This window comes from Mesoplodon mirus, assembly GCF_964341445.2.
Source record: "Mesoplodon mirus genome assembly, chromosome: 2".
In the NCBI taxonomy this organism is placed as follows: domain Eukaryota; kingdom Metazoa; phylum Chordata; class Mammalia; order Artiodactyla; family Ziphiidae; genus Mesoplodon; species Mesoplodon mirus.
The window spans coordinates 48,527,512-48,546,097 of record NC_138977.1 but is presented as its reverse complement, the minus strand read 5'-3'; the positions used below and the strand labels follow the sequence as shown (position 1 = coordinate 48,546,097).

At 39.8% G+C, this 18,586-nt stretch overlaps 1 protein-coding gene across 1 annotated transcript in view; it reads right to left on the bottom strand.

Moving 5' to 3' along the window:
• Nucleotides 1-18,586, bottom strand: part of RASSF6 (Ras association domain family member 6) — a gene marked incomplete at its 3' end in the record, with an annotated part of 58,139 nt that overhangs the window by 26,100 nt on the left and 13,453 nt on the right. The window contains exon 3 of the mRNA XM_082639478.1: nt 1,027-1,105. Within this exon, the coding sequence (XP_082495604.1) occupies nt 1,027-1,105 (79 nt within the window). The remainder of the gene's footprint in view (nt 1-1,026; nt 1,106-18,586) is intronic.

Here is an 18,586-nt window from a genome sequence, read left to right as displayed (position 1 = left end):
TTTTAAAAAATTATGTAAGACAGGACACTTTATTCTAAATAATCAAATGACTTTTGCAGATTGAGCACTGATTCACAGAATAGGAAATGACATGCCTCAACTTATATGCTTGTCACATCAAAATTCAAACATTTTCCTAAAGGAAATGAACTTCTTAACATCATGAATTCTATGGAAACAACTGAATTAAAATATAAAATCATTTTCTTAAAGTTTTGATCTTTTCTTAAATTTTATATTTTTACAGTTACCTATATGAGAAATCTAAGATACAGGATAATATTGAAATAATTTAAAATTAGGCCATTTAAAAAATTTAGGCCCATTTCTTTATAAAGGGATTAGTTATTTCCTACTTCTGTAAGAAATTATATTTGGGAAGGTAATTGAAATGTCCAATCAAACTAAATCATTTAAGCTCACTAGTAAAGGCCAGAGAGGTTTATAAATTTCCTTCTGTTCCAATTGCAGATTTAAGCCAATGGTGGCCTAAAGTCAATGCTGTACACATTTGAAGATCTGAAACGTAGGTAGAAAGTTCTAATTTTCCCTAGGACCAGGAAGATATTGTAAAGATGTGAAGTGAGTCCCATTAGAATACAAGACTGAGTAGGAAGGCTTGTGGAGGATGAGACATTAAAAAAACCAATCTAAGGCCACTTTGTACAGTAGCCTGCCAGTTGCAACCTTAAAAATGCTTGCTGAATTGTTTCTAGGATAGATTTTTAATGGAATTGCTGTTCAAAAGATGTTCATACTCCGTTTTTAAAGTAGAAAGCAAATATGTCATTAAAGTTGTTTTAAATGTTTTCCCATTCTAAAAAACACTTGGAAAGTCACAGATGTTTCAGGACTAGGATTTTGCAATATAGTCTAAAACTGAAAAATCATGATCAAGTTAAAGATTCACCCGCTTCTCCCAGACGTTTTGCATTATGGACTCCAAGTTATCCTGATTTCTCTGTACTTTTATGGATTTTTTTCTCCTGTGAATCAAACTGTACTGCATTTCTTTGATGGGCTTACCTGTCCATATAAAATATGCAGATTTTTCTGGTTCCTATAAAAGATGTTATAGGTCTTCAATAAAGAATTAAGTTGTTCCCTAAAAAAACAATATTACATTCAGTTACAATCAGTCTTAGGCTCTTTAATGGTAGAAGGCAATAATGGTGCCTTCAGTTCAGAAAGGTATGAGATAGGAAAAAATGGTTCAATGGAATCTTTACTATTCTATCATTTTAATATAGGTCATTGAAAACTGAAGCCTTCTTAGGACATCAACAAATGTTGAAGGTGTTAATTCATAAATAAATAATCAAAGTAAAACAAATAAAATCTGGTCTTAGGTGGTTACTTTCCCTTAGTGAAGATGTGTGTTAAGAATTTCAAAGTTGAATTTGATTTTTAATAAGTCCTTCAAAATTTTCCTTAATGAAGAAATGACTGGCTGCAAAGAGCTGTTTGAATTGAATTTATAATCTAAAGCAGTGGTTCTCAACCCATTTAAGTCACAGTATCTTTTGAAACCCTGATGAAAGCTTTGGCTTCCCTGCACGGGGTGGAGTGGGTTAATCCTATATATAAACACATAGTTTTGCATATACAATGTGTAGTAGCTAATTTATGTGCTATTTTGAAAGACTTTCCTGATAAACAAGGAAGGAGTTATTTTCCACATGGTGTAAGTATAGGTTCTTTTTATCTGACAGTAACAAACCGACATTTAAAAATATTCTTTGTTTAAAATTCTGGAGTAAAAGGGAATTCCCTGGCTGTCCAGTGGTTAGGACTCCAGGCTTTCATGGCCGAGGGCCCAAGTTTGATCGCTGTTCAGGGAACTAAGACCCGCAAGCTATGTAATGTGGCCAAAAAAAAAAAAATTCTGGAGTATATACATCAAAATATTTCTAGTGGGTGGTAGGATTTGAGATGATTTTAACTTTTTTTCTACTGTCCTCTCTGTTGTCAAGTTCTTCCTGGGGTTGTTGTTTTATAAAATTTTGAGTTAGTTTTATTTTGACAGTTAACAATTAAAATATTTTCATAAGAGAATAAATAAATAAATAACCAAAGGATGGAAAATGACTGCAGACAAAGTGGTGAGGAGAGTGTTCTGTAGCAGGAGACAGCTGTAAAACAGATTTCGTTTCACATTCCTCTTTTGTTTTACAACATTTAATCAACCTAATTTAAGCACCTAGTATGTGCCTGACTTTATGCTTTCCACTGGAGATACAGCAACAGTTCAGGAATGGTTGTTGCTCCTGAGCATCTCACCCTCTGTGGCAGGTGGGCTCTGGCAACGGGAATGCTGGTTCCTGCCACACCTCCATCCTCCCTTTGTGCTACCACAGCTCAAGATGCTGCTCTCACTCACCCTGCTGGTCCAAGCTATCTTCTCTAACCTGCATTATGGCAACAGTCTCCTAAAAGCCTCCCTGTATTTGTTGTCTATTCTCAACAGCAGGAGTTATATTAAAACAAACCTGATCACCTCTCTCCTTTACTCAAAGCTCTTCAATATCTTCTCATCATTAGAATAAAAGCCAATATCCTTCCAATGACTTCAAAGGCCAGTTGTGATCTGATCCCTGTTACACCTTCCATCTCATTTCTACTTCTCTTTCCTTCACTCACTGAACTCTAGCCGCTGGCCTCCTTGATGTTCCTTGAGTACTCCAGGCACATTCTCACCCCAGGGTCTTTGTACATGCTGATCCCTCTGCCCAGAATGACCTCCCCCACGCCATCACACTGTTAGTGCATTCATTTTTTTAAGGTATTTACTCCAAAGTCACCTGCTCAAGGAGTCCTTCTTGACAACCAAATCTGAAAGTATCCTTTCTCCCAACATTCATATCCTGCTTTCCTCCTTAACTCTGCCCCTTGGTCACCATCTAACCTTGAATATATTTTATTTATTTATCTTATATTCTGTCTCCTTCACTAGACTGTAGCTCCAAGAGACTAGGCTTGCTTCCATATTTTGTTCACACTATGTTTCCTGTGCCTGGAAGAGAGCATGGCACATAGTAAGAACTCAACAAACACTGGTTGAATGAAAGGATCAGAAGAAGTCTTATTCCTAAAATAAAACCAAACATATCAACAGGTGGAAAGCTTTTTTATATAAGTTGTTTTATGGGGGAGACATCTCATGATATTAAACTTCCAGATATAGTAATTGCTAAAATCTCTTTGATCTTCAATACCTGCCTCCCTCCCATAAGAATACTTGGCTCTGTGAGGGCAGGAATTTTGGTCTATTTTATTCATTGCTGTCTTCCAGTGCTTAGAGCAGAGCTTTGCCCATAGTGGGTGCTTATTCAATAAGCATTTAATGAATAATGAATGACAGAGTTCATGTATATTGATTTTTATGTTTGAGATCAGGTAAACATACTTTCCACTTGACTTTTCTCACTTGTAATTTTTTTTCTTTTCTTTTTTTTTTTTTTTTTGCGGTATGTGGGCCTCTCACTGTTGTGGCCTCTCCCGTTGCAGAGCACAGGCTCTGGATGTGCAGGCTCAGCGGCCATGGCTCACGGGCCCAGCTGCTCGGCAGCATGTGGGATCTTCCCGGACCGGGACACGTACCCGTGTCCCCTGCATCGGCAGGCGGACTCTCAACCACTGAGCCACCAGGGAAGCCCTCACTTGTAATTTTTAATGCACACATTTCCAAGGATCAGTACACTCCACACAAATACCACATAAAAAAAATTCTACAGAATTCCTCCATGTTATTTTTCCGTTTCCCAAATGGCTTACTTTAGAATTTTAGTGTTGATGAATTCTGTTCTAAACATCACTGGGCACACAAGGGATTTTGTTTCATTGGAGTCATTGCTGTGGAATAGTTCCTTAAAATTAACATACTGGTAAAGAGCATGAACACTTTTATAGCTCTCATTATTGGGTGCCAGGGCAGCATACGGAAATTTCCGGTTCACTTGGGATGCAACTCCTGATATGCTGAGCTGTGAGAGTTGTCATTAAAGTAAATGAATCTTTACATAACCTTATTCCCTCAGCTTCTGTTTCTGATAAAACTGCATGGTAAGGTATGGTACAAGTATCCTTCAAAGTATTTACCTCAGGACCATGTTTGATTAGAAAGACTATTCTCTGGAAACAAGCTACTTGGAAAATGTTTCTATATCTGAAAAAACCTGACTAAATCTTTCTGCACAGAAATAAGTCTCCAAATGACCCAGGGAGTCAGCAAACTGTGGTCCCAGGCCACCTGCTTTTGCAAATAAAGTTTTATTAGAATACAGCCACACTAATTTGTTTGCCTATTGTCTATAGCTGCTTTCTTTCTATAACTGCAGAGTTGAGTAGTTGTGATACAAACCATATGGCCTACAAAGCCTAAAATATTATTATCTGACACTTTACAGAGGCAATTGGCCAACCTATAAACCATGTGTAACACAGGGTAACTAAATACCACAGAAATCTTCCATATTTTTCTCACCACAGGCAGGATCTTTCTGACTATCAGTGAAACTCTGAAGGATTTTGGCATGTGGAAGAAGAAAAGAGTTCAGTAAAATAGTGTTGGGATAAAATTAGGTAAGTTAATGGTGCAATAAAGTGAGGAACTAGAAAAGAAAATTCAGAAGTTAGATGAACAACTATAGTAATGGTGTATGCATTCTAAATATTAAAATTTCATCACATTTTAATCGTATGGATTTTACCAGAGGAACTTTTGGAGATGATTAGTTTATGCACCTGTTGAAGCAATGGGTTACTACAACATGAGGGTAAAGTGTAGCCTGCAACATTCGAACTCGACTTGTTGGCATTAAGGGCACAAAGAGCTGAAGAAGTTATTGTCAAGTTGATTACCCCTATCTGCTGACTGATTCAAATTTTGTCCTCTAACAGAAGACCTGTCCTAATGGTTTGCTGTGTGAGCACAATAAAGAGGCCTCAGCCATACACTGAGGTGGGTGAGAGCTTGAGGGAATAGATGCTGCCTATTGTGCACTCTGGAGGGGAAGGATTAAGCAAGAAGAGTGTGAGAAGCTTACCAGGCAAAGAAAATATTAACAAGGACATTCTAGATATTTCTGTAGTTTTTGTGGCAAAAGCTCAAAGAGTTGGGACTCTAAGAGTAGAACATGTAAAATGGGGAATGGTGAGTGATGAAGAAGCAGGCAGGCACCTTGTGAACCATTTTAAGAAGCTTAAAATTCACCCTGCAGGCAATGGGCACTTAGTGGAGGTTGCAGGCAAGTGTAAGGTATGATGCTCCTAAGGGCCACTAGGGAGCTTATGGGAGACAGATTTCAGGACAAAACAACACGGAGGCAGCAAGGTGAGTGGAACAATTGCAATGGTATTGGGGTGGAGAGCCAAGGCTATGTTCTTTGGAAAGGTGCTCAAATGTCCCTCATGTACAGAAGAATCTAAAGTCTAGAAGAGACCTAAAATAAGTATAGGGATTATTTGGTTTAGGAGATCCAAAGGCCACCACTAAAGTGTTATCTAGGCAGTCCCTAGTCAGGAAAGGGAAGACTGATTTAATATACATGGTGACTTGTCAGTGCTAATTATAATGTATTTTTTAGAATTTAACTTAAATGTTACCTATGGACCTCCCTATCTCATAAAAAAGGAAAAAAATCATCTGTGTACTTTTCCCTCTCAGCCCCAAAGAGTCCCCCACCAGCCTAGATCAGACTGCTTAGCAACTGTTCAGCTGCCCTAACAAAGCTATAAGGTGGGTGATAAGAAATGAATTCCATATCCAGCCTTCTCAGTTTGCAAATTTGTCTAGAAGCCACAGGGACACCCAAGAAGTTGGCATGGTACAAACAGCCATACTTTATGTGTGCATAAAGCCATACTTTATGTGTGATACATAAATTGATTTTCTAAGAAGAGCTTGGTTTTCTCAAACATGAAATACTGTATCATAATATATTGTAAGGATTTAAAAAAACCATTATCACATAATATATAACATGAATAGTGTTTTTATAAAACTAAGGAATAGCAAACTTCCATGTAAACTGGACTTCTAACTAAATGAACACATAGAATCTTAAGCTTCACCAGGACAGAAGCTGGCACTGTGCATTGACAGTACAGAGAGGGGACCCTGATAGATGCAGATGGACACCCAGAATTAGTCACTACAGCTCCTGGGTGAGTGCTAACCAGGGAAAGACTTAACATGGGGGGGGCGACAGGTGTAGGGGGATGATGCCAGGGTTCCTGCTCCTTTAAAGGTTCCCTGATCCTGTAAGTCTCCCAGCTCAGTTTTAATGAGTAAAAGTGGATCCAGAGTTGACTGTAAAATGCTTAGGTGTACTTTGCACTTTGTGGTCTGAATTGCATCTGCTCAGCAGATGGGAATTACCCACATTCTGACGTTTGTCATGAATAATGGGCTGAGCAAGAGAGGAGTTCCTCAATCTTATCACGCTATTTGGCCGGAAGAAACACTTTGTATTTAATTTTATAAACTGTAATATGCATTGACATATTGGACAGCATGATGAGTGGAAATGAGTTATGCCCTGCATCCATAGACAGAATGAATGTCAAATTTTCGTTGTAATAAGAGTTCTCCCTCATTTCAGTAGTGATTTACAGCATAATTCAGTGGCTATCTGATCCTTTTCCTGGAAACCCGAAAACCCCGTCTCATTCTTTGCTAAGTGATTCTTACAATTTGGACAAAGGCAAACCAGAAATACTGTTGTATGCTGTAGCCCAACACAAGCTTCAGAGATTGCCACATGACACAAAATAAACTTCAGTGGAAAATACAACCCAATGTAGTCACCAAAGGCAAATTTGGCCATGGTTGTGCTTCCTGCGTTTGTGTTATTTCTGCCTCTTGGAGACTTGCTGAAAAATGTCCAGGCTCCCAGCCAGGCAGCCACCGAACCAGATAGTGATAGCAGCACTAGAGACAGCATTCTGCTGTGGGTATTGCCATGTTCAAGAGCAGGAACCTAAAACATTCGAAAGAGTCTTTTCAAAAAGATGAGAAATTGAGGCAGAATAAAAATGCTAGCTTGCTCTCTTACACAGTCGCCCCTCCCAATTTTGTTCATAATGTTACATTTTAGCATTGAGATTAACTATTTAATGTCAGGTTCAAAAAACTGAATTTAAAACTTAACTCAGGATTAGTTTTACAAAAAACATATTAACATGTAAAGATAGCAAATTGATCATTTTCTGGGAATTACGGTTGTGATTTTTTATTTTATGTGTTGTAGCTCTGTATACTTTTCAAACTCTATATAGTAAGTGCAGAATACAGTCATAATGTTTTCATCATTTTTCTTCCATAAACATGTAATATGAACTTCCGTATGTTTTTGGAAAGGGGAACCAGGAAATATGCGGGCAAAAGAACGAGTAAAGCCTTATCATTAAGCTCTTTGCCAAGACAAACCATCATTCCATATCACTGACGTCTGCAAGCAGGAGCAGGATTCTCTTAACCCCCGTTATCCTTTGTTACTGTCCACTTGAATCCTGGAATTAAAATTGCAAACTCCTGCCGCCCCTCTTTCATAAGTGGCTACGGCCCCATTTCTTTTTGTCTTTGGCCTCATCTCCTGGCTCAAACGATGAGGAAAGAAGACTGCTTTTCAATCTTTGCTTAGAGACTTTCTTCAGCTAGCAAAGTAGGTTATTCATTTCCATTGCAAATGAAGGGATTGGGTTCCACAGTTTGAATACTGAGAAGCTGGGAAGGGAAGGGCTATCTCGATTGAAGCAAAAATGCAAAACCTAAATGATCAGGGAGCCCTGAATTTGTTTAACTCTCCTGACTTCCTTCAAAGGGCTGCCCTTTTTGAAAAGGAAGGGTTTTGAACATCTTTAGCAACTCTGCTCAAGTATCATTAATTATTGCTGGTGGTTGGGATGATGGTGCCTGTGACTTGTTTGCCTTTTTCTTCCAAGCAGTTTTATTCTAGACCCTGTCTCTGTCAGTGCTGACAATTGATAATAAAAAGGACCTGGGGGGCTTCCCTGGTGGAGCAGTGGTTGAGAGTCTGCCTGCCGATGCAGGGGACATGGGTTCGTGCCCCGGTCCGGGATGATCCCACATGCTGAGGAGCGGCTGGGCCCGTGAGCCATAGCCGCTGAGCCTGTGCGTCTGGAGCCTGTGCTCCGCAACGGGAGAGGCCACAACAGTGAGAGGCCCGTGTACCGCAAAAAAAAAAAAAAAAAAAAAAAAAAAAAAGGACCTGGGAGTTTCCTGAAATCCATTAGTAATCTAATCAATAAGGTAATATAACTAGGCTTGTCTCACTTCCACCACATAACCACCCTCTGACTGCTTGTGGCCATTTTGTGACTTTTGTATTTTCCAAGGTATACATCTTTTTAAGATTACCCCTGTAAACAATGGCTCTGGAGCCATTAATAAATAGATCCATCAACTTCTCTCAGGTCCTTAACACCTAGAACTCAGATAAGAGCAAAAGAATTAAAGATTAAGGTATAATTTCACAATATTAAAAAGAAATTTGAAGTGACTGATGGCTAGTCGGTTGATAGAAAACAAAACCCCCCAAAATGTTTTATTGATTATGAAAACTCCACGGTTTAAGAGAGGAGCTGTATCTACTCAGAACAAAGTCACTAGATGTTGGTAAGACATGGAAGAGGGGATAAAAAGGGAGAGGCAAAGAAGGATTGTATCATTTATTAAAATGCTCATGCTTCTGCTTTAGAACTGATATCTGATTTTGAAGAGAATTCCTTTATAAGTGTAACTATCAGATTTTATATATTAACACACTAGCTTGTTTTCTAACAACCTCAGATAAAGGAAGACGCTTATCTACTCTCTTTCCCTCTATGGTTTGGCTTCTGAAGATTTTTATGAAAAAGATTTTTTAAAAATTCACAGTCTATTATTCCAGTTGGCGGCTGCAATGAGCAGCTTCCGCATCAGACCTTGGTTTCTGTTATCACATGCAGCTGACTTCCTAAGGGCAGCCCAAGCAGTTTGTGGACAGGGGAGAAAGAATGGGGGAAGTCTATGCCCTACAATCTCCTTTTCTGGCCTGAAACACAGAGAAGTATGGTCTCTGGCTCGCAGCCCTGACACTATTTGCAAATCGGTACTGATTTTTATATTATATTCTAATCCAAAGTAGGGACTTGAAACTACCTCCACTTTGATGGAATAGTCTGTTTCTTGTTGTAGCTGATGGTTTTGGAGAGAACAAAGAAATATTTAGTGCCCAAGAAAAAGCTGTTTGAAAACTACAGAAAAATTACGTGCCCTGAATGTGTGGACAATATGAAACACAGTGGTAGATGTGCTATGTTAGATAAATGGTTCTAAAACCGGACCTGAAGGGCTTGTTGAAACAGATCATGAGTGGCACCTCCAAAGTTTCTTATTGAGTTATGTCTGGTGTGGGTCCTGAGAATTTTCTTTTTTTTTTTTTCTTTTGTTTTTTTTGTGGTACGCAGGCCTCTCACTGTTGTGGCCTCTCCTGTTGTGGAGCACAGGTTCCAGACGTGCAGGCTCAGCGGCCATGGCTCACGGGCCCAGCCGCTCCGCAGCATGTGGGATCTTCCCAGACCGGGGCATGAACTCGTGTACCCTGCATCGGCAGGCGGACTCCCAACCACTGCGCCACCAGGGAAGCCCCAGAACTTGCATTTTTAACATGTTCCCAGGTGATTCTGATGCTGCTAGTCCAGACACCACACTTTTGAGATCCATTCTTTTAGATCTCAAGATGCTGAGAATCATGGTGATATTATTCTTTTAGGGGAAGGGAAGTCTATCAACTCGCAGGTTGCAGGTTGAAATAGGTGGACATTCCAACTGAAACTAAAATAGTTACATATAACCAGCCTGCTAACACTTCTGCCCTTTCCTCCTCTGTTACTGAACCAAGAGGCCAGAGAACACTGTCCTTGCAGACATTCTTTGGGAGGAGGTTTGTTCTAGTTTCCTATTGCTGCTGTAAAAAATTACTACAAACCTAGTGGCTTTCAACAACATAAACATTATCTTACAGTTCTACAGGTCAAATGCAGGTCTCACTGGCTATAACCAAGGTGTCAGCAAGGCTGTACTTCTTTTGAAGGCTCTAGGGGAGAATACATTTCCTTGCTTTCTCCACTTTCCACAGCCTACCCACATTCCTTGGCTTCCGGCTCCCTTTTCCATCTTCAAAGCCAGCAGTGTCTATACAATCCTTCCCACTCCATTACTTTGACATGGAATCTTCTCACATAGTTCTCCTACCGTCCCACATTTAAGGACACTTATGATAACATTGGGCCCATCTGGATAATCTCCCAAATTTAAGGGATGCTAATGGATTAGCATCCTCAATTCCATCTGCAACTTTAATTCCCTTTTGCGACGTAACGTAAAATATTCACAGGTTCAGGGGATTAGGAAGTAGACATCTTTAGGAGGTCATTATTCTATCACGGGATTCAAGGGTGACTCCTATCCAAATATTGTCTGAATACTTGGGAGGCATCTTGTTAGAAATCAGAATCTGTATTTTAACCGAGATCCCCAGGAAATTTGCATGTATGTTAAAATGAAGAGAAGCCCTGATATAATCACCTTGCCACTAGGTATGAAACAGTATTTAAGGGTGACATATGTCAAGCCAAAATACTAAAGTCCTGATTTAGTTCCTTGATGCTGATACTCCCATACTCACTCATCATCAACAAAAGTTTATTGGGGGATTACTATGTAACAAACAATGTAATAGATGCTGGGGAGACTGCAATATTTAAAACCAGTGGGCCCCTGCAGTGATGGGAGTTGCTTTCTGGAGGAGGAAGATAGAAAAAAAAAAAAAAAAAAACCCAAAAGAGCAAATAAAGAAATATGTTGATTTTACATAGGGGTAAGTGCCATAAGAACAAGAAAACATCATCCTGTGATGCAGCAGATGAAAGAGGACATTTTAGAAAAGGTGATCAGGAGGCCTGAAATATTAAACTGACACCTGAATAATGGGAAGGAGCTATTGCCCTGTGAAGAGTCAAAGAAAGTGTCCCGAGCAAGAGATGCCGGTGCCACATCTTGTGTGCAGGACTAAGCTTGACATGTTTAAAGGAGAAAAACAAGGGAAGAATGGCTCAAGATTAGGTTCAAAAGGTTCTCCAGGCCAGATTGCATTGGGCCTTAGATCGCATTGGGAGTCTCTAAGGAGTCTGCAATAGGAAGCTTTGAAGGGTTCAAGCAGGATGCTGTGACGACATTGTAAAGAGACATTCTGGCTGCTGGGGGAGGATGGATTATGGGGACAGGGAATGGAAGCTGGCAGCCCAATTAGGAGGCACTTATAGTTGTCCAGGCAAGAGAGAGTGGTGGCTTGGACTAGATGGTGAGAAGTGGTTGGATATTGGAGGTGGAGATGATGGGACTTGCTGTGGGGCTGGGTGTAGAAATGGGGAAATGAAACAATTACGTTGGTTTCTAGCTTCCGTTAGGATCTTGTTTCTCATTTTTCCATGATTTAAACTTTTAGGTCTCCCTAATATGTGCCCTATAGAGTTTTTGTTAAAGCCAGTTAAAAAGTAAACACAGATGTGTCACACAACATGTGTCATGATTGGAGCAGATGCAGGCTGACTGTAAAAGAACACGCTTTGTGTATGAACAGCTAGGAAATTTTGTGCTTGTTGAGGATGATTACCTTGACATCACAGTCTGATGCCCCTTGTTCCCTTGAGATGGGGAAACTATTCTGTTAAGGCTTTCGGACTGATATGGCTTTCAGCCACTTGGACCATCGGGATTGTTACTAGAGTGTCTGAAACACAACAGGTGGTCAGTGATCCTCGGGGCCGTCTACGTGAGCGTGAACTAGAGACAGGGCTTTCCTTACAGGGCTTTTATGGTGCTCTTCTGTAATGCCACCGTGACTTTGACCACTGATTCTCTTTACACTGGAAAAAACATATTAAGCGGCCTCCTTGTTTCTATTCTGGGCATCCTCCATATACTCTTCACACTCTATCCAAAGTATGTAGAACATACATAAGCATATCATCTGCTTTGGTTAACATCCTTAAATGTCTCTCTACTGCTCTTGGTATAAAAACCCCAAATCCTTATCACAGCAGGTAAAGTCCTGCTTGGTCTCTCTTCCTCTTTAGCCTCTTTTACAGAGATGCTTTTTCCTGTGTCCTGCACCTCAACCATTCTGGGAACTTTCACTGGCTGGAACTCTGTGCTCCCTCTGGCTGTGAAGATGTCAGGCTGGCTCCCTGTGTCAGGAGTGCTATCCTGCTGACTCTCTTAACCTTGTTAGCTTGCTTCACCTTCAGATCTCTGGACTTCCCTGCTTAGGCTAGATCCTTATTTTCTCGTAGAACTTGGTTCTTTTCCTTCTGAACACTGACCTCATTTTGTTACCAGGCTTTTAGAGCTGTGGTCTCACTGTGATTTCCAGAGCAGTAGCATCTGTACCACCTGGGAACTTATATGTGCAAGTGCTCACTCTACTCCAGACCTGCTGAATCAGAAACTCTGGGAATGGGGCCCAGCAATCTTTATTTTACCAAGCCCTCCAGAGATTCTGATAAAGGCTCAAGTTGGAGATTTGTGGCTTCAGACTACAACCTCCATGAGAGTAGGGCTCTTGTCTGTTTTTGCTCAAAATTGCTACCCCAGCTTCTAGTCAGCTAATGGTTTGCTCTCAGCAATTGTTTGTTTAGGGAATAAAATATAGAAAACTGAATGCTGAGCAACATTTAGAGGGGAAAGATCTTTTACCAGCATAGCTAACATGACCAGAAATTCAAGTAAACTCTGTGTCATCTATTTCTAGAGTCTTTGAATTTTGACCTCATCAGACTATTGAAACATTTTCAGTGTGTATTGGGCAGACAGATGATCTTGTTGTTTTTTAATGGACTAAAGTGATAAAATAGGTAAATGTGGAGTAGATAAATTTTATTGTGAATAGCAGTCATATTGGTATGCTCAATGACTGTTAATATATATTCATTGACAAATATCTGACATAAAGCTTAATGACCCTTTTCACTAGTCTGGGGGTGATATTATTGACCTTTATGTAAAATTGTGATATCCAATTTCTCACAATAAAAATGAATTTTTACTAGGTCACCAGACATGAATAATGGGAATGTTTACATAAATTTAAAAGAAAAACTCCCACATAGAAAAAGATTCCTCTTTTTTTTTTTTTTTTTTTTTTTTTTTGCGGTACGTGGGCCTCTCACTGTCGTGGCCTCTCCCGTTACAGAGCACAGGCTCCGGACACGCAGGCTCAGCGGCCATGGCTCATGGGCCCAGCCGCTCCGCAGCATGTGGGATCTTCCCAGACCGGGGCACGAACCCATGTCCCCTGCATCAGCAAGCGGACTCTCAACCACTGCACCACCAGGGAAGCCCAAGATTCCTCATTTTTAAAGGAGATGGTCCTACACATGTCTCAAACTTTTTGCCCTAGCTTATTTTAAAATCCTGACTCTTATCAAACTATGTCAGGGAGGACTCCCTTATCCTTCATTAAAGACAAAAGTCCAACGGTCTTCAGAAGAGTGGTGCCCTGTGTTTATACACCTACCTGCAGGGCATGCTGGGGCTCGCAGTGTTTGCGCCCGTTCCTTTGATCCAGAGAAGACCCAGGCCATGGGACCTGGGCAAACATTGCCCTCTGGTTCTGCCCGCCAGGTAGGACGCAGCCTCTGGAACACTGGCTCTTTGTGCTCAGAGGTGCAGGTGGCTGCTTTCTTTGTTTCAGCAAAGGGTACTGGCCAACATGCTTGGCAAAAGGAACTGTTTGGAGTGATGCACTTTCTGCTCAAATTTATTACATCATGCTAATTAAGGTTAGTTAGTAAGGACAGGAATGCACATGTGCCTTGTGGCCACTGTTGGAAGAGCTGCAGCCTGCAAGGGTTTGTATTAGGTTCCTAAGTAAGAGAATAAAAAAATCTAACAAGTTCTGAGAGTGAAATCTGATCTACATTCTAAAACTGGATTTGAACTCTTCTTTCAAATTCAGGATTGGCATTTACTCACGCCTAAAATGCCCTGATTTTAGCCTAAAACCTGAAGTGAAAGCACTTTGAAAGCAACCATAGGGAACCACTTTTTTTTTTTTTTTTTTTAATACTCAGCTCACTTAGAATATTTACCACGTGAAGCAACAAAGCAGTGACAACCCCAGGCAAGGAAACAGCAACTGGAATCTTAATCATTTGAGCATGGAGTTAACTTATGCCAACACCCTTCACTCAGGGAAGTTTCTAAACTCAGAAAATTCTTATCCAGGAGTAAGACATAAATGTTATATTGCTTACTGTGCTATTAAATCAATACCTCTTATTTCCTGGATCATATAGTTGCTGAAAGCAAAATTTACATTAAGGAAGGTCTATTTTCCTATTAATTTGCAGCTTTTTCATGTATTTCTGGGCATGAAAATAAATATCCCTTAATAAGTTGGTGAGTTCTGTCTTGCCAGAACAATGCCTATCACAGAATGGGAGCTGAATAACTACTTAAGTGAATAAATGAAGAATGGAGGGGTTTATGACAAGCTGGATATCATAGGTAGTCAATGGTATCATTATAATTTTTGGTGACTATTTTGTAAAGATTCCCTGAGTTCCAGAAATTTTGTTTATTTCAGGTGGGTAGAAGTTCTCAAACTTTAAGCCTTTCCTCCTCTGAGCAGTAGTTTCTAGACTCCAGTAATACATCAGAATCACCTGATTAGCTCTGAGGCGGAGCGCAGCATCTGCATTGTTAATAAGCATCTTGATCGGAAGGCAGGTGGCCCCTGGACCACATTTTGAGGAACGCTATCTTCTAGTCCAGTGTTTGCGTAAATGCTATATTATTTTACTTTACCACCTGGAATGCCAATAATACATGGATACTAGGGTCTGAAAGGGTCTCTGTGGTATAGAAGATAAACTGCAAGTGCCCAATTCAGTCAATTCAAAATATGACACAAAATAAGGGTCACTAGAAATGCAGACACTTTGGAAATATCCTCCCCCAGAATATGTGGTTTCATTTTAACATATTTCATTGTAGGCCAGTTATAAAATGGGAATGCATATAGGTTCTCAAATTTTGTTAGTTTTCTTTCTCTTCTGATATTCTAAATGATTAGAATATATGTATAAAAATATTTTCAGCGATTAAAAAATTACAAAATGCTGGCTTCAAGGTATTTTGTGGGAAAGTGATTGATACAGTCTGGCTGAGGGCTATGGATGTGCTGTTCAAAACTAATTATTCATGTACTGCTTTTATGAGTTTGGCTAACTCCCAGTATAATCTGTTATCACTTAATATTTTTCTAGTTGATGTTCCTCTTTTTATATATTTATTCAACAATTATATATTACTTATTGCATTAATATTTGCAGGATTATATATGAAACACTACACTCTCCCCTTAAATTTTCAGTCTTATTTGGGGAATAAAATAAATAAATATAATACATTAGAAAGTGAGAGTGTTCTGATAGCATGTGGTTCAGGATGGGTGTTTTCATTAGTTATAGGACCCATGGTTGTGAGTGACAGAAACCCAACCAAGTTACTTAGTAACTTGGTTACTAAGTAAGCTTTTATCTGTCCTGAGAAATAATGTTTGTGAAATCAAAGATTTCATGTGCTAGTTATATTTTTGTAATGCTTTCCAAGAGTGTTCAAATAAAAACCAATTATTTACGTTTAACTTAAAATCATCTCATGTATCAAGGGCATCCAGGTACCTCACCTTGGGAAAGAGGATGCAAAAGATAATTAAGTCTTACCTTCAAGGGGCTTACATTCTACCTTGGGAAACCAAGCATCTGTTATGAGGCAGTAAAGACAAGATAAGAAGCCTTAAGCTGTTGGTGGGAGAGACAGCTCATCAAACTAGTTTAGAAAGTTAATTTGTAACAATAACATTAGATTTACTTGTATACTTTGATTCAGTAATTACACTTCTGTGAACTAGTCCTTGTGTATTCAAAATATTGGAGCCATCTTGAAGGTCAAAATTAAAGGAATTATATTATGACATTTCTATATTGTTGAGTGATATAGTATCATTAAAATCATCTTTAGGAAGATTATTTTAATAGTATGGGGAAATATTTGTAATATAATTCCAGGTGTGTAAAACAAGATATAGAATGATCTCAACTCTATAAAATAAAATCCTTAGAATATGGGTAATATGACAAAATTAAACAGTACATTTTCTAAGTAGTAAGATTACGGATAATTTTATTCTTTCAATCTATATGTTTCTATATTTTCTCAGCTTTTATAATATAAATATATAAAATACAATAATTTATAAAATAATCATACTTTCATAATTAGGAAGTAAATATTTGAAAAGAACAAATACACAAGTAATTAACAGGCTAATTAAAATCTTACTGCAGTTCAGGGAGGATTTCATGGGAAAAGTGAGGAACTGAGACTAGGAAACTATAAAATATTACAAAGGAAACAAAAGTTGCCCTGGTAACCACCAGTGTATGGAATAGGTGTTTATTTCAGTGAAAATACTTGAATACACAGATGAATAACAGGAATGTGGTGTCCAGGACTAGAAGTTACCATCAGCTGCTCATGGCTACAAATGAGATCAACATAAACCAATTAAGAACAGAACAAAGAGCTTCATGAAGGTGGAAGAAAGCTGTTCTAGAGAAACAGAGGATTCAAGGACTGAGAATAAAGAGAAACACATGTGAACAAATAGCAGGATTGGGAAGAACAGGACCACCCCTTGGAGCAGACATGAGTTAGGGAGGGCGCTGGGACTTCTCTATGACATTTGTCTTGAGGCTTTATAGGGGAAGAGAGGTCATGGAGATGCCAGTGAGTGCAGAAGGGGACTGTGAATTGCTATTTGGATTATGCAGTGCCTGCTTAGGGTGCTTTTTAATCCGATCATAAGGGTAAATCTAAAGGTTTTGGTGAGAAAGGACTTTGCTTCCTCAGGAATCCAAGAGGTGAAGAGCAGCTGTGTAGCTGAAGTAGATGGAAAAGAAAACGATTGCAACCTCAGACTGAGAGGTGGCCCCAGGAGTAGTTTAGCAATGCACTGAGGGCGGGGCTGGTGGGAGATGAGAATCAGGATTCCATGGGCTGACCTGAGTCAAGCAGAGTTGAATAACAGGAAAATACTGACAAGGGTTCGTACATTCTTCTCTTATGCCGTGTACTGTTTCTTCTCGAAACTTGCCTCCCAGTGTGGTAAATTTGTTTTCCTGGCTGGTTAAACTTACACTGCACAGAAGGCATTTACGCAAAAAGGAACACTGGTGTAGACCCAGGGCTACTGTCTTTGGAGACACCTTTGTTCAATGTTTCTGTAATTTTATCTGGGGGGAGGCACTGTGGTAGGGGGACCTTCTTGGGGCTGTGCTGGGCTCTTACCCTGTTTTGCCCTTTCTGTCACTCTCTCGTGAGCCTCTTCCCTTTCTTCACAGTCTCTCCCATCTTCTCCATCATCCCTCTATCTTGAATCTCATTTGCCTGCTTGCTGCTTCCCCTGCAGATCACTCACATGATTTTTTCATCAGTTTCTCTTCCCAAACCATCATCTTTCAGGTTCTCTCAACAATGTCCATCCTGTTACCATGTCCATCTCTTAGTTCTCTCTAGGATCTTCCTGTCTCTCTTCCCTTTGGTTTCATATGGATGTTACTTTCTCTGACTTTCATTATCAGTCATCTGCACTTATTTTAAAAATTAATTTCTGCCTTTCATTTCAATTTTCCATTTTCTCAACTTCCCTCTTCTCCTTGTATCTCCAGCAACACTTTAGCTACCTTGACATCCCCGAGTGGTGTTTTCTCTACTTACCCACTCTGTCACTGCCCCTCCTCTCTGTTCAGTGTCCACATTCCTTCTGCCCACTTTCCATCCAATGTACTACTGCCTTGCCTTGTTGTTTCCTACTTTTCCTTTCACTCTTTTCTAACCCTGGACCTTGAATCTTCTCTATCACACTTATTCCCTTGGTGATATTAGTCAGTCTCCAATGTAACTTGTCTAGGACTGAACTCCCGATCTCCTACCCCAAACCTGCTCCTCCTGTAGTCTTTATAATGTCAGAAAGTATTAACTCCATTCTTCCTGACCCAAATCCTTGGAATCATCCTTAATCATTCTCTTTCTCTCATACCCACATCTAATCCTTCAGGAAATCCTATTGTTCCTTCCTTCAAAATATACCCAGGATCTGACCATTTTGCCCCACCTCCACCGCTGCCACCTTGGTCCAAGCCACCATCATCTCTACCCTGGACTATCAGCTCCTCGATAGTTTATCTGCTTCTATCCTTGTCTCCTCTTCAGTCTGTTCTTAAAGCAGCAGCCAGACAGATTCAGTCACTCGTGTACTCAATAATCTTCAATGATTTCTCATCTTGTAAGTGGGAAAGACAAAGTCTCAGTGGCCTATGAGGCCTTACATATTCTGGTGCCATTCTGTCTCTGACCTCACCTTCTCCTACTGTCCTCCCTATTTCACTTTCCCATACCAGCTTCCTGCACCCTTACAGGTGTGTGCCTGCCTCAGGGCTGTAAACTTGTTGTCCC